Source organism: Sorex araneus, chromosome 3 (assembly GCF_027595985.1).
Source record: "Sorex araneus isolate mSorAra2 chromosome 3, mSorAra2.pri, whole genome shotgun sequence".
NCBI lineage: Eukaryota > Metazoa > Chordata > Mammalia > Eulipotyphla > Soricidae > Sorex > Sorex araneus.
Window position 1 is genome coordinate 178,561,594 of NC_073304.1, and position 16,582 is coordinate 178,578,175.

General features: G+C 38.9%; 1 protein-coding gene across 2 annotated transcripts in view; it reads right to left on the minus strand.

Annotated features, from left to right (window-relative positions):
* DYNC2H1 (dynein cytoplasmic 2 heavy chain 1) overlaps positions 1-16,582 on the minus strand; it is a 153,837-nt gene that overhangs the window by 122,486 nt on the left and 14,769 nt on the right. For both annotated transcript variants that reach the window (XM_055131929.1, XM_004605157.2), the window contains exons 12-20: positions 14,555-14,750; positions 12,300-12,395; positions 11,237-11,389; positions 9,590-9,688; positions 7,575-7,714; positions 7,263-7,491; positions 5,540-5,667; positions 3,577-3,692; positions 2,679-2,806 (exon numbers count right to left, since the gene is read on the minus strand). In XM_055131929.1, the coding sequence (XP_054987904.1) occupies positions 2,679-2,806; positions 3,577-3,692; positions 5,540-5,667; positions 7,263-7,491; positions 7,575-7,714; positions 9,590-9,688; positions 11,237-11,389; positions 12,300-12,395; positions 14,555-14,750 (1,285 nt within the window). The remainder of the gene's footprint in view (positions 1-2,678; positions 2,807-3,576; positions 3,693-5,539; positions 5,668-7,262; positions 7,492-7,574; positions 7,715-9,589; positions 9,689-11,236; positions 11,390-12,299; positions 12,396-14,554; positions 14,751-16,582) is intronic.

A 16,582-nucleotide genomic window follows, 5' to 3' on the forward strand; every position in this document is an offset into this window, starting at 1 on the left:
TTAAGAAACCAAAAAGTGGGAAATTGAAGTCAAACCCCTACTTTAAGCTGGAAGCTGGAATGTCCTGAGCATCGTACAATGAGCAACTGCTAGCAGTCTAAGGTAGGTCAGTAAGTGTTTCCTTATTTGAACTACTTAAAGAACCCTAGAGCAGAGTCCTATCATTAATACTAGTACTTATATTGGACTGGAGTGATAGCACAGCAGGTACGCTGTTTGCCTTGCACTCAGCCAACCCGGGTTTGATTCCTCCGTCCCTCTGAAAGAGCCCAGCAAGCTACTGAGAGTATCCTGCCCACATGGCAGAGCCTGGCAAGCTACCCAGGGCATATTCAATATGCCAAAAACAGTAACAAGAACTCTCACAAGGGAGACGTTACTGGTGCCCGCTTGAGCAAATCGATAAACAACCGGGACAGCACTGCAGTGCTACGATACTTATACTACCCAACAAAGCAAGAAACCTGTTCAAAGACTTTAAAAACCATTGTGCAACAATAATAGACAAGGAAAATTAAAATCTAAATTCAACAGTCAGACTAAAATTCCCAAGCGGTGTCAGTTCCATCTGGGGGGAGAGAGGAAATCAATGGACCGAGAGTCCAGCCTGTGCCAAGACACATCAGCAAGGGAAAAGCAGAGCAGGCCTGCAGACTGTACAACAGTTCCCTTGTCTACTCGCGGCCAACAGTACTCCTTATGTCCACAACAGCAGCCAGGGAAACACGACCCAGTAATATCTTGTGCTTAAGACTCAAGGACTCTCCAGCAACCAGATCAAGCCCAAGGACCTTCTGGAGGCCCAAATGGCCCAGGACAGGCCGATGGCCTGTGCCACCTGGCTTTTGCACTGTCCCAGCAGACAGAACTGATTGCTCCTCATTTGTGCAACCCTGCACTGTGCCTTTACTCTTATTACATTCCCAGTCTCCTTTCTGCCTCTCACCATGACTGAACATTTTGGAATGTTCAAACCTCTCCCAATACTTGCCATTGTTTACCTCCAAACATTTTCTTTATGATTCAGTTGCACAACTTTAAAAGTCATGGCTCTAGAGCAGACTCGCAAATTTCTAATTCTAGTTTTTCTCTACCTTAACCCCCACAGCATCCAGTCAGTCCTCTTAGTACATGACTGTTTCTCACTGCTCAAGCCAAACACCAAGAAAATCTCCCACCTTCCCTACTTACATCCCTCCCTTCCTCTTTCCCCACCCCACTCCCTCCATTTAATGTGCCCAAAGATCTTAGTTTTTACTCTTAAATACATCATAAAATTTTCCGGCTTTCACTATTTCCTCTAATACCACATGCTACAAGTTGCCATCATATCTCACGATTACCAAACCCATTTTCTCTGCTAATTCTACCTCTTCCAATTCATTAACTACAGAGCAGCTAAAGGTGGCAGCCAATTCAAAATGTTCACTTTTGCAATTGCACTCCTAGCAAATGCATGAAACTGGTGATCTGGAAACTTGCCCCATACAACAAACGAGTGTCTGTGCTAATTTAGCAAACTGCTACTATCACAATGCACTCCTCCTTTAGCTTTTTCTTTACACTAGACAATGCACTATTTTATTTGTCTTGAAACCCATTTTACCTCCAAGTCTACCAGGTAAACATTTTTTATATCATTCCACCATGAGGATACATATTTGAATTTTAAACTCTATTTAAACTCTTTATTACTCACCTTTGGGCTGGGGCAATTGCACAGCAGGTAGGGCATTTGCTTTGCATGCTGCCGACCTGGGTTAGATTCCTCCACCACTCTTGGAGAGCCTGGCAAGCTACCAAGAGTATCTCACCCACACGGCAGAGCCTGGCAAGCTACCCATGGCATATTCGATATGCCAAAAACAATAACAAGTCTCACAATGGAGACGTTACTGGTTCCCACTCAAGCAAACTGATGAGCAATGGGATGACAGTGATACAGAGATACAGTGATCACTCACCTTTAAACTCTCCATTATTCTGTCATACAATAAGGACATGAAAAACTATATTCCTGATTTGCATGAGTTCTCTCTAAACTTAACTAAAATCACCTCTAAAGCTTCAGTTTTTATATTTGTAGCTCAACACTTCTGGATTTCAGGGCCGAAAAGACAGTGTAATGGGGAGAGTAGTTGCCTTGCACACAGCTGACCCATCCCTGGCACCCCCTGTGGTTCCCCGAGCCCTGTCAGGGGAAATCCCCGAGTGCAGAGCCAGGAGTAAGCTCTTAGCACTACTGAGTGTGGCGGGGGGGGGGGGGAAAGCCTCCTGGATTTCTTGAATTTTCACTGCTTCCTTTCTTTGTCTCTTAATTATGAGCTCTTCTCTTATTTGTGTGTATACTCATTTCTAATTCAGCCCTCAGTTCAGAGTTCAGCTCCTAAAAATTGTAGCCATGAAGGTAATTATATGAAAAATAATTATATGAATTATATAACTAGAGGTACCCACGTAGATCACATTATAAAGGTATTTCTGAAAAAATAACAAACATTGCTAATTTTCATGACATCAAGATAACATCAAGAATTCAATCATGAATTGGATTTAATTTTACAGACTTCCTTATAATACCATGTTTCATATTTCTATATGGCAACACAAAATTACATAATTTAGATATCTCCAGTGTAGTTAAAAACAAGTAAATGGCTTAGCATTGTGATTCTCACCTCTGGTTTCCGTTCCTGGAGCTTACTATATTGTAAATTTGCATCGCCTATCTCTTCCACAGACTGGGGCATAACTGTTAAGACTTCCATAGCTTCAGTAACAAATGTATCAATTTCGTGTAAATGAGCTGAATATTCAAATATAAGAAATGTTACTACCAAAAATATTCAACTATGAAAATTCTAAGTCAGTATTATTAGGCATAGTCACTATAAAGACACTGCAAGAGCCCGGGTCCATGTGCATGCCAGTGGGTGAAAAACACAGAGTCAAACTCCAGCACCACATTCAAAGTAACCCAAAGTAACACCCAAAGTAACCCCCAAGAACCACGAGGTGTAGCCCCAAAACAAACAAAAAACACATTACACCATGAAATGTCATTGACTTTCATGAAAAAATCTTCAAGATGTGAAATAAAGTTCTCATAAAATTAAAGCTCTTTCACACAGCACTTAACAATTTATAAATATACTAATTCTTAATAAATTTTACACAAAATTAGAAACTTTAGTCTTCAGATAGATATGGTAAAAGATCTCAGTTAAGAGACAAAAAAAAAGCATGGTAATTCAAAAATAGCAATTTTGAAAATGATAAAGAAAAAAGATTATAATTAGAATTAAACAACCTTTTCAGTAACATATGCAACAAACCAATTTATAATTGGTTTATATTTATACCAACAATACTATCTCACACTGTAAATAATGTAAGTGCTTTAAATTTTCAGATTTTTTCAGAGTTAATGTGGACACTCCTAATTTATTAAAATTACCATTTTAAGCACATTTTATTTCATAATACTTTCTAGATCAATATTTTAATTATGGGGTCATATTTCATAATTAGAAGTACATTTCTTTATATATAAAAATAAGTAAAAAAAATATTTACCTTGGATAGACTTCTTCAAAGAAAGAATAAGCATATCAAACAATTTCTGGATGAGATCATCAATCACAGTCTTTACAGGACTGCAATTAATATTTAAACAATCTACCTTTACAGTACTGAGAATTCCAAAGGAGAGTCACATTGTGCCATGAAAAACAAATAAGAGGAAAAGAGACTTATTATAGTATTATGATTTTGTTTAATATATAAAGTAATATATTTTAGAACCTAACTTAAAAACAGCATTTTGATCTTTCAGCACATTTAGATTTCATTTCGCAAAATCATTTTGCACAGGGGCAGTGAGACAGTACAGTGGACCAGGCACTTGCCTTGAACTCGGAGGACCCTGTTTGATACCTTCCTAATCACCAGTGCGCTGCCAAAAATGAAGTGCACTGTTGGGTGTGACCCCAAAACAAAAAAATTCTGCATATTATGAAAATTTGTATTAAACTTAAACTTTGTATAAAATTGTAATTTGTAATCATCCAATGTAGCAATTTCTTTTTTTAAAAAGCTCATTATGAATTACTAAGTGTTAACTTGAATACAGTCAAAATTTACAATGTTTACTTGTCATAGTATGTAATGTTCTCATTTAAATAATTTTAAAACCGATTCACTGTCTGGTAGTAAAAGTACAAATAAAAGCAAGAGAAAGAAAACAAAGACAGACAGTAAATATAGATTATTTAAGGCCCTCAAACAACAAAACAGTGAGATATTATTTTATACTTATCAAAATGGCAAAGCTGTATCTGCTTTTATTTCATGTATCTAACCAAACCTATAGCATACTCATAACTGCCAGTAAGAGTAAATGATATGGCTCTTACGAAGGGCAATGTAGCAATATATATAAAGTAAGTTTAAAATAAGCATATTTAGGGGCCAGAGAGATAGGTAGCAGACAGGGCTCTTGCCCTGCATGTGGTAAAGCCAAGTTCTATCCCCAGCATCAAATATGTTTCCCCTAGTGATTCCTGAGAGCAGAGCCAGGGATACTGCCAGATGTGGCACTCCAAAAAAGTAAAATTTAAAACTAAAATTTTAAATAAGCATATTCCTTATTTTATAGCATAATCTAAGATTTATATATAACTGTCTTCATCAAAGCATAATTATCAATGCGAAAAATCAGAAATAAGTTATGTACATGTAGAGCAAATATATGTCCAAACATATTAAAATCATATTTTTAAGTATTACATAGCACTGTAGCACTGTCCTCCATTGTTCATCAATTTGCTCAAGCGGACACCAATAACATCTCCATTGTGAGACTTGTTACTGTTTTTGGCATATCGAATACGCCACGGGGAGCTTGCCAGGCTCTGCCATGTAGACGAGATACTCTCAGTAGCTTGCAGGGCCCTCCGAGAAGGATGGAGGAATCAAACCTGGGTTGTCCTCGTGCAAGGCAAATGCCCTACCCAATGTGCTATTGCTCAGCCCAAGTATTATATCATGTGGTAAAATAATAATAACAGTTAAATAAAACTTGCAAGCTATAATACAATCTAAATTTTCTAAATAGCCAGACACATGTCTTTATGTACATGTTTTTTTTAACAATTTAAAAAATGTTTAAAATAAATATTTGTCTCAAGGGAGATACATAGACTTTTTTTTTTTCATTTGTCACTTGCATTTTTTTTTCATTTGATACATATAAGAACATGAATTCTTTACATGACTTCCTTGATGCTAACTGTTTAATATCTTAAGAAACACAAGTTAAATCAGAATCACTCAATTAAGGAAAACCTCTTAAGTTTTAAAACTTTGGAAATTTTAGACAAAAATATTTTAAAGTGACTTGTTAGCTTATTTGATTATTGTGGTTATTTTATAAGCAATAGTCATTATCAAATTTATGAGTTAAAATCTTGAAGAATAGTCTTTAGTATCGAATAATAAAATGACTATGGCACAGGAGTACTAGTTTAATTTTCAATACCTTGGAAGTCGTTCCGCTTCTTTTCCTTTAATTTTCAGTGCTTTGAAATTTTTCTCCCAATCATGCACAGAAGAGAGATTCTTTTCCACTAGAGCTTCCATATCGACTTGTCCGATTACAACCCATTCCTGTGTAAAGAATAAAAACACAACAGAGAAACAGAACAAAGAGAAGGAGGAGACAGCTTCAGGGCCACAGCTCTGACCCAGCCACAGAGACCCTGGGTTCAAGCCTTGGCACTCACGGGCTCCCTCCAGCACTACCAGAGGACAGCACTACAGAGTCAGGCCCGAGCTATGAGCCACCCCAAGCCAATAAGGCAGGGTGGGCCTTACGATGCCTGGACATAGCATGAGAGGCCCCACCCCGCCTCCCCACAAAGAAGAACTAGAACCACAAGTTAATGTTTAAAAGATTGAGAGCAATAAAAGGAGCAAATGTGATGTTTGCCAGTAAATTTCAATGAAAGTATTACCATTATTGGACAGCCCAAAGAATGAACAAGAAAAGAATTGACTTAATATAAAAATGCAATTATCACAGGGGCCAGAAAGACAGTACAATGGGTAAGGCATTTGCCCTCCATGCCCTCCTGGGTTCAACTTCCAACACTCCATATGATGCCCTGAGCCCCACTATGAATGATTCCTGAGTGCAGGCCAGGAGTAACCCCTGAGCATCATGGGGTATGCTCAAAAGCAAGCAAACAAACAAAAAATACAATCATCACAAAGCTTTTTTTCTTTTTTTTTTTTGCTTTTTGGGTCACACCCAGCAATGCTAGGGGTTACTCCTGGCTTTGCACTCAGGAATTGCTCCTGGCAGTGCTTGGGGGACCATATGGGATGCCGGGGATCGAACCCGAGTCGGCCGCATGCAAGGCAAACGCCCTACCCATTGTGCTACCACTCCGGCCCCACATCACAAAGCTTTTGAGGAGACCACAAGAACCCTTTCTTTAGACTTTCTTCACAAATTTGACGTATATAAGGATAATCTTCTGCAAAGCCAGGAGCTACTGTGCTACAAAAATCTGACACTTTCCAGATTCAACTAGATTTGAAAGGTAAAATGCAGAAATGCTCAGTGGCAGTTAAGTCGGATTTCTCAGTCAGATTTCTCAGGATCAATACAGATGAGCAAAGAATGCAAACAGGGTTTATCTCTGGCATCAGCAGAGAGAAAGCATCAAGAAGTCCTCATCCTGATACTTTCACCTTGAAGGCTCTCTCCAGGGCTGGCTCTTGAGCCAAAGATCAAAGAAAAGAATATATTTTCCCTAGAGGAATTAAAATGGGCCCAAAATAAAAATGCCACATCCAAAGCTGACAGAACAATTGAAAATAGAAAAACCAAAAACTGAATTCCGCACTCACTACATAGGTAAAGTCAAAATAAGTTTAGTGTGACTTTTTCCTCATCAAGAACCAACTCTGGGGGCTGGAGCAATAGCAAGCAAGTAGGGCATTTGCCTTGCACACGGTTGAACCGGGTTTGATTCCCAGCATCGCATACAGTCCCCCTAGAACCACCAGGAGCAATTCCTGAGTGCATGAGCCACAAGTAACCCCTGTGCAATGCAAGGTGTGACCCAAAAAGCCAAAAAAATAGAACCAACTCTGGTGTTCCAGTTTGCCTATTTTATTATCTGTCAATCAAAGTAAATAATTAATTTAAACATTTAATACTAAGTCACTCAGATGGAAAATTACATGTGCCATACCTTATGCTGGTGTAAAACAGCTGATAATCTCCTAAACAGATCTTCTGCTTTGCTGAAAATAGTCAGAAATCCACTTGCATTTCTATCAATCATAATAGAAAAAATCGATTCATCTCCTGCGTCACCCACTCCCTTAAACTGGTTAGGAATACCAATGAATCTCTTCATTTCTCTATAATATTTAGCACGGATCTCTTCAAAAGGAGGCCTGAATTGTAATCGTCCTTGCCTGAAAGTAAATGAGTAAGCTTGACATATAAACCGTGAGAAAATGAAAGACCACACCAAGATTGGATTGTGACAAGATCTTACTTGTACGTCAAGTCTATGTTTATCTCGGGCAGATTCTCATTGAGGGCTTCCAGGCCCATCTGATACTGATGTTCCAGAGCTTTGTACAGCTGATGGTTCCAGTGCTGTTTCCATGCATGCATATCACTGGCTTGGAATCCCTAAAGTGTTGGCACATTTGTAATTCAAAATTAAGTGACACAACTGAGTTTGAAAGTTTACCATTACTAAAAGTAAAATTACAAATGTAAATAACCCTCATCTTTAATATCTTAATATCTGGGGCTGGAGCGATAGCACAGCGGGTAGGGTATTTGCCTTGCACGTGGCCGACCCGGGTTTGTATCCCAGCATCCCATATGGTCCCCTGAGCAGCACCAGGGTTAATTCCTGAGTGCAGAGCCAGGAGTAACCCCTGTGCATTGCCAGGTGTGACCCAAAAAGCAAAAAAAAACCAAAAAAAGCCTCATAATTCCTTATTTGCTACTTGTAGGATAAGCCAAATATGAAATCCAGCCAAATATGAAAATCTCAAATTTTTATACCACTAACTGGTTTATAAAAATATTAATGGAAGTTTTGCTTGTCTGTGTTTTTTGAACCACACCCAGTAGTCCTCTGGGTTTACTCCTAGCTCTTGCTCAGAGATCACTTTTGTCGGACCCAGCAGACCATATGTGGTGCCAGGGAGTAAACCCAGGTCTTCTGCATGCAAGGCAGTGCCTTACCTGCTAAACTATCTCTTTGGCCCCAATTGTACTGATTTATTATTATTGATCAATAAAATTTTTAAATGAAGTTAATATCAACTGGATTTTATATCTGGACTTCATGATGCTAAAAAAAAAATGAACAGAAACAAGAGTTTAGTTTGTTAATTTTTCAGTCTTTCCCCCCCCAAAATTCCTCTTAAATAAAGCTCTTCTCTTTCCTTCTCACTCTCTAAATAATCTACAGAACATGTAGATATGAGAAATTCAAACTATCAGGATACAAAAGATAGGTCATTCTTTTGTCATCACACATCAATTTTAATACTTTTTTTTTCCTCAAAGCTCTAAAATCCAAAAACTAAATGCAAACATGTAATACACCCAGTCATTCAGTTATGATTGCACTGTGTAGCAGATTCTGTGGTAGGCTCAGAGTAGAGATGAAGCTCAGAGGACCAGTCTGCACACGTTTATGCCAGAGACCTGGTATGATCTGTTCCCCTCCTCCACCTCCATGGTGGACAGGAGCAACAAGCAATAAGCACAGTACAGCCTGGCCCCAACATTAAACAAAATAAATGCATTGGGGCTAGAGAGATAGCTCAGTGAGTAGGCACTTGACTTGAATGTGACTGAATGTGGTCAAGCTGGATTCAATCCCCAGCATGGTCCCCTGAGCACTGCCAGGAATGGTCCCTGCATGTACAGCCAGGAGTAACCTCTGAGCATTACCCAAATAAGTAAATAAACATGTATATAAGATTAAAATTTTACTAGGGCTAGAACAATAGTACGACAGGTAGAGCACTTCCCTTGGATGCAGCCGACCTGGGTTTGAGTCCTGATAATGCCTATGGTTCTCTGAGTCCTGCCAGGAGTTACCCAGAGTGCAGAGGCAGACAGAAGTGCTGAGCACAGCCAGATGTGGCCAAAAATATAAAAACCCACCTGAAACTTTACCTAAAAGGAGCGGGGTGGGGATGTTTTTCTAAAAAAGTCATTTCAATCATTAGGTTCTGCCTAGATTTAACACTGTTCATAGTTGTCAAAATGATCTAAACATAAAACATATGATATATTTAAGCATTAATTCAGAAAAGTTGCAAGTCCTGCAGTTAAGGTTCTAAATCCATAAAATCAAAGTTTATTGTCACATTTTAATTAAGTACATTAAATTATAGTTTACATATAGTCCAGCTAATTCTAAGATTAGTGGGAATTAGTAAGGATTTAGGATAGCATTCATGAAATTTTCATAAGTTCATCCACTCATATACTGGAAGTTCATAGTTTGAAGTGTAGACTCAGTAAAATATACTCTACCTGTGCTTCTACACTTGCTAACCCAGTTCTCAGTTCTTGCAATCCATCTTTCCAACGCTGCTGCTGCCGAAGCAAATCAATATTCATAAGAACCACCACCTGTCAAAAATAAGGCAAGATTAATTTTAATTAATTTTAATTAGTTTTAATTAATTAAGGAGTCTCCTCTGAAACACAGCTACTTCCCACTGGAAAAAACTGGCAGTTTTCAAGTTAACTCAAGTTAACAACATGATGTATAGATACCTGATTAATGTACAGAAAAAAAAGAAATATTTTTGTGGTCAAGATTTTCATCAAAATTGCATGACTCCAATCTAATCATGAGGTAACACCATAAAACCATTATACTGAAAGATCCTCTACAAAGCAAGTGACTACTACTCTTCCAAAGAAGCAAGATCAGGGCAAAACCAAAACCAAAAAAAAAAAAAAAAAAAAACTGAGGAAAGGGAAAAGACGGGCTCCAAACCAGATGCAGGATGGGATTCCGATTGACTCCTAGGAAAAAGACATCAATGGGAAAAGGTGGAAAATTCAAAACAGTCTATTTCCTTGCCTAGATCAAAGGTCTTCAACCTTTTTCTGACAATGGTCCCTTTCCGACCTTCTTTCTTTCCTTTGAGGCCCCCACCCCATCCTATCAACTTGACCTCACAGTCTCATGCATTGCCCCCAACATTTACAAGATTTTTCATCAGTGGACCCCTTGGAACATTCTGGAAACCCACAAGGGATCATCTGTCCCCCAACTGTGAAGTGCTGGTCTAGATTTCTCAATTAGAAATCAAGAGGAATATGAACACTGAAGTACTTTCAACTCTAGATTTCAACTTGTTTCCAAATAAGAAACTGTTTTCAATTATCACTGTATCACTGTCATCCCGTTGTTTGTCGATTTACTCTAGCAAACACCAGTAATGTCTCTATTACATTTAGCCTTAAGATTTAGCAGCCTCTCTTTACTTGTCTTTCCCAATGATTGGAGGTTCTTTCAGGGTCAGGGGAATGAGACCTATTGTTATATTTTTGGCATATCAAATATGCCACAGGTAGCTTGCCAGGCTCTTCGAGAGGCATGTATGTATCTGTTACTGTATTTTGGATATAAATATACCATGAGAAGCTTGCCAGGCTCTCCTGAGCAAGTAATAGACTCTCGGAGGCTTGTCAGGATCTCCAAGAGGGAGAACTAGGCTATTAGATGTCAATGCAGCCAGGCGCTCCCGGGAGCTTGGTCTTATAGTCTCTGGATGTTGGCTATTAATGGGATTACATGGCACCGGGGCAGTTTCTGGGTGTGAACGCCTAGCTACTGGAAAATGGGGGATCTGGGTGGAAGAAGCCCAGTCCCGATCCGAGCAGCCTTGGTGATCTCGGCCCCAGGTCCCGCACACCTGGGTTCCTCCGCTGGCTCCCCCATGTGTGAGGCTTGTCCAAACATGTAGAGAGTGGCCCTGATCATGGCCGTAGCTGGGTTCCAGAGGTCCTCAACTGTCAAGGCTCTGCTTGGGGCAAGGAGGGAAATGCAACCCGTCCCCTCCGAAGGGCCCCAGTGAAGACAGCCAGGTTTTCAATTATAACCAAACTAATTTTTTAAATAATAATATACTCAGAGGCTTGTTCACTTTCATAAATAAAATATACCTTTTCACAAAATGTCATATGCCATTTTCTCAGTTTCCTATTTTCCGTGGCAAGTCGCTCAGCAGCATTCTGAAGTTTCTGGATGTAGCCTTCTAATTCCTTAGGATTGTCCCATGTAATCTGTGACTTTTCCCCACTTCCTGATTTTGAATTCTAAGGTACGACAAATAACAGCATTTTTTAAATTATTTTGTTTAACCAAGACTCCAAGTTGCACATCAAAATTTCAATTATCTTTCAGACAAAAATCACACAATAGTTTCTCATTTATAAATAAGGTAATCTAATCAAGACTGAACAGTCCTATTCATTGCAGGTTCTCCTTACCCATAAAGGCACAAAAAATAAGAACAAGGCTGAGAGGGTAAAGTAAGGAGGCACACTGTATAGAACACTTGGGGGTTGGAGGTCTCCCTCTTCTAATGCCTGGGGACAGTGGGATGTCAGGAATCAAATGGGGTTAGCTGATGCAATACATGTGCCTTCCCCCTGTACTTTCTCTCCAGCAACTGGGTATTTAAATAAGCCAGCATATATATCTTATGCCAGGTTCTGCCATGCAGGCGAGATACTCTCGGTAGCTTGCTGGGCTCTCTGAGAGGGATGGAGGAACAAGCTACCCGTGGCGTATTCAATATGCCAAAAACAGTAACAACAAGTCTCACAATGGAGACATTACTAGTGTGGTGCCCGCTCGAGCAAATCTATGAGCAATGGGATGACAGTGATACAGTGATATATCTTATAAAATCAGAAGATAGAAAAACACTAAAAAGTCTCATAGATAAGGATCCCACAGTAATGCATCAGTAAGTATATAAAAGGATATAAATTGTAAACTATAAATATTAATTCAATCGATCAAATCAAGATATGTGAACCTTTATAACCATTCATTATTTACAATTAGAAAAAAATACCTTACCTACTAAGAGTAAAGAATTAGTTGGGGGAAATGCCTGAATCAATGATTATATTAATTGAAGGGAATACTAAGAAATCAAGAAATAAAAAAACTTCACATGTAAAAATCTAATTATAAAACCATAAAAAAACCATTTACCTTAATTATCTGTTCAAATGCTAAGGCTGATTGTAACATCATTGGTCTCTGGCTTTGAATCATTTGCTGATCAATAGAATTGTAAAAATGTGCCACCTACAAATTAAAAGTTCAATTAAAATTATTCATAGCACTGAAATTTCATTTTTAATTATAAACACAAATATTAACTTTCCAACAGCAAATAACAAAACTTTCAATAACAAAACTTTTAGTAACAAAGTTTTTTCATTTCCAATACATCATTTATGCATACATTAGTATACACAGTCATGGAATATGTATTGAGTTCCTCTAATGTGCCTGCCCAGTCATGCCTGGGCCATGGAGGGCGGGATTGGGGGAGAGGGGTGGAAAGCAAACAAATAATTATAAAACCTAGTCCCTGGAATTTTGAAGTTCACTGCCTCATAACGAATTTAGAAAGGAAACTAACTAAAGGAGGTTAAATGCTTAAAAATTAAGCTTTATTCTTGGAGCTCTCCTAACCAATCCCTTTCCTTTTTTGTACATAAATGATTTGTTCATTATTTCAATGGTGGAGCAGGGGACTGGAGGGGGGACCTTGGAGCTATCAGTCTCTCCATCCCACACCGACAAAGCCAACTGATCAGACTTTCAGTTCTGAATCCAACCACCTTCTCCATCGCCATCAATCCCATCCTCGCCTAGACAACTTCACCTCTTGGCAGGACGGGGCTCCAGCTCCTAACTAGCTTGTTTCTACTTGTGCCCTTTATTATTAACGCAAAGCAAAGCAGTCAATTTTAAACAAACCATATCACATATCTGCATACACAAACATTCCCATTGGTGATGGGAAGACATTGCAAAGGGCTGGAGTGAATGCCTCGCGTGCCAGTTCAGTGCCTGGCACCATGGTCCTCTGCGCACTGCAAGGAGTTACTCCTGAACACCTCAAGTGACCCCCAAGCATCCCAGGTGGTTGGGATAACCACAAAGCAGTGTCCCAATAACCACAAAGCAGTGTCCCAAAGACTTCCCAATACACTGAGAGTAAAATCCAAAGTCTCTGATAAAACCTTGCAGAGTTTCCTATTCTATATATACTGTATATATTTCCTACTCCATGGGAAATACGTCTTCAGTACAATCCCTTTAACTTGCTTAATTTTCTTCAAAGTACTTAATAATACCTAACATTGTATTATCTATCTAGATCTTTGCTATCTATTTCTGTTACTGAAATCAAAACTTAGCAGTTAGCAAATGGCAGGCACTAAATAATTGGGTTCTTTTTCTTTTAGTGTTTTGTTTGGGGGCTACATCTAGCAGAGGTCAGGAATGACTGCTGGCTCTGTGCTCAGGGATGATGCCTGGCAAGGGTCTGGGTGCAGGGATTAAGCGCATGTCATCTTCGTGCAAGGCAAGTGCCCTAAATGTTGTACTAGAGCTCTGTAGGCACTAATCAATACATCAAAAAGCCAAAGGTAGAGGGGAAAATAGGGAAACTGTGTGGTACAGGACATGCTTCACCTGTATAAGTATCTGGGGATGGGGGGAGGAGAAAGGGAGAGAGGGAGAGGGAAAGAGAGACAGAGACAGAGAGACTCCAAGGTACAGTGGTGACCCTAAGTACAATATTGCCGACCTACTAGGGTAAAAGAGAGGTCAGGGAAGACGCTGTGGGTACCATGGAGTGACTTTAAGAGAACTCTAATGTCGTATCACTAAAGCAGAGTATACTTGAGGGAGGAGTATAAGCAGGAGGCAACAGCCACACAGGAAGACCAGTCTAGGCATGATTAAGAAAGGTCTTACATGCATTGCAAAGGAGACAGAAAACAAGATGATAAGTTGGCTTTAAACAGGTGAAAGATGTAGTAACAACTGCTAAACAGGTATCTTGAAAAATGACCAAAAGGCAAAATAAGTCTATTGGCTTGATGATTCTCTAAGAATATATACCCAAGGGAGGAAAAAGATCCTTAAGTTAGAATGCCCTCAAAGACCCATGCCCACAAAATTAACATGAAAGAGAAAAATAAGAGTAATGTCCTATTTTATAAAATGCTTTTAGAATACAAAGCAGTAACAGTAATATTTCAATTAACAAATTCTGGCATAGAAGCAAATTTTGTAATATGGTCATTTAGCGAACCATTATTTCACTAAACCAAATGATGCTGCTCTATTAGACTATAAAAATCAACGTAGAATGCAAAACAGTTAAAGTATTCTAGTTAATGTAATGAATTCAGAATAAGCATGCTTTCAAACACAAAATTTCATACTTGTTTTAGAATAATTGCTTGCTTGCAGAATTTCTGTGCAATGTTTGCAACTTGCTGTATTTTGGCAGGAATAACAAAGCCAAGGGCAGAGAGCTGACGAACTTCTCTAAGAAGAATCACCAATCGATCAGAATAATGAACTCTTAGTGAGCCATCATGAGGATCCAATTCCATAATTTGACTATTAGCCTCAATACTACAAAACAAAACATTCACTATTTAAGTTCCATGTTCTCATTCTTTAACTATAAAAAAGAATAGTGCTCACACTTTTCTGAAAGTTTATAACTAACCCAAAGTAAAAACAATATTTTTAGTTTTCAAGATAGCTTTTTTCACAAATAGTATTTCCCAATTCATATCCTGGTAATAAACTTCATTACCCAAAATATACCATTTCCTTAAGATTTCAACAAAGCAGTTTTTTTTTAATTTGGGGGGTTTTTTGGGGGGCCGTTACATCTGGCTATGCTCAGGTGTTACTCCTAACTCTCCACTCAGGAATTACTCGGGGGATCATATGGGATGTTGGGGACTGAACCTGGGTTGGCTGCTTACCGGTGTACACCATCACTCTGGCCCCAACAAAGCAGTTCTGAAGTCACGAAAGCTCAGCTCTTTTAACTTCAGCTAAGCCTCAAAATCAAAATCATATCCACCATAAAGAAAGAAGGTTTTGATTCATTTTCTTTGTTGCTACTTTGACAGCTGTTAAGATAGTGGGCCCTTTGGGCCACTCCAGTCGAGAGTCAGGAGAGCCCAGGGTCAAACCCAGGAGCTCACACAAGAAGGCCTCATCTCTGGACTTCATGCACTTTCAAAAGACCCTCCACATATCTTTTAGTCAGTCTACTTGTTTTTTAATAAGAACTTTATTAAATGCATCAGTGATAAAGGATATTAAAATAAGGACTGTAGAGATAGTACAGCAGGTAGGGCACTTGCCTTGCAAGCAGCTCCCCAGTCTTCGATCCCCAGGACTCCGGGCCCTGCCCGGAGTGATCCCTGAGAACAGAGCCAAGTTAAGGCCTGAGCATCACTGGGAGTGCCCCAAATACAAAAACAAACAACAAAAAAGAATATCAAAATAATACTTTCAAATGCCTTATAGCTCTTGGTTTCACTAGTTGGGAACTGTCCTTTGGGAACTGTCCTTTTTCTGTGTTTCTCCTAGAGTCTTGAAAAGTAAATTGACATTGAGGCTCTCAAATGAACACTGATTGTGACACCACTGAATTAATACTTTAAAAAGATACTTAATATTATGAAAATTAAGCATTAAGTCTTATTTTGTGCCTTTTAGGATCAGGCCTGTGTTCTTTTTTTCAAATAACTTTCACAAATCAAAATCTACAGAATCTGCAGAACCTTAGAAAGCTTCTGAACCATAAATCTGTTCAGACTACTTAAGGGCACAGATAATGAGCCATGATAAAAAGCATGTGATAAAATGGCTGTGGGTCAGGAATGTGGCTCAGATGCACAACACATGCTTCACACAAGAGAGGTCACGGTTCACTCACAGCACATACAAAAATAAAAAATCAAGCTTAAATTAATGATGTAGCCCACACTTTCCTATATGGACATAAAGCCTATTAGAAAATGGTATTAGTGATCCCAGGACTAATATTCAAAGTTAGTTTCCACATAGCAGCCTGGTCCAAAAACGTTCTGATTTCATGGGACAAAACTAGATTCTTAACTGCAAAAATAAGTCAGGGAGGAGTTTCACTGCTGATTAGAAGCACAGGCTGAACAGTTAAATGGCTGTCTCTTGCCAGCAGCTCAGAATTCAGGGATGTTCTATGCATAGTGGCTCTCCATGACAGCAAGTGATGACACAACACGTTTTCAAAAATGTACTGTGGCCTGGAGCATGGCTCGTGTTTTAATTTCAGAGTAAAAAGGGGAAGTTACACGCTATAGAGTTATAACATTATTCCCTGACCACACTTGGTTCTTTTGTACTTCATATATAGTCAAGACACTATACAACATTTTTTAAAATGCATTCACTTTAAGAAG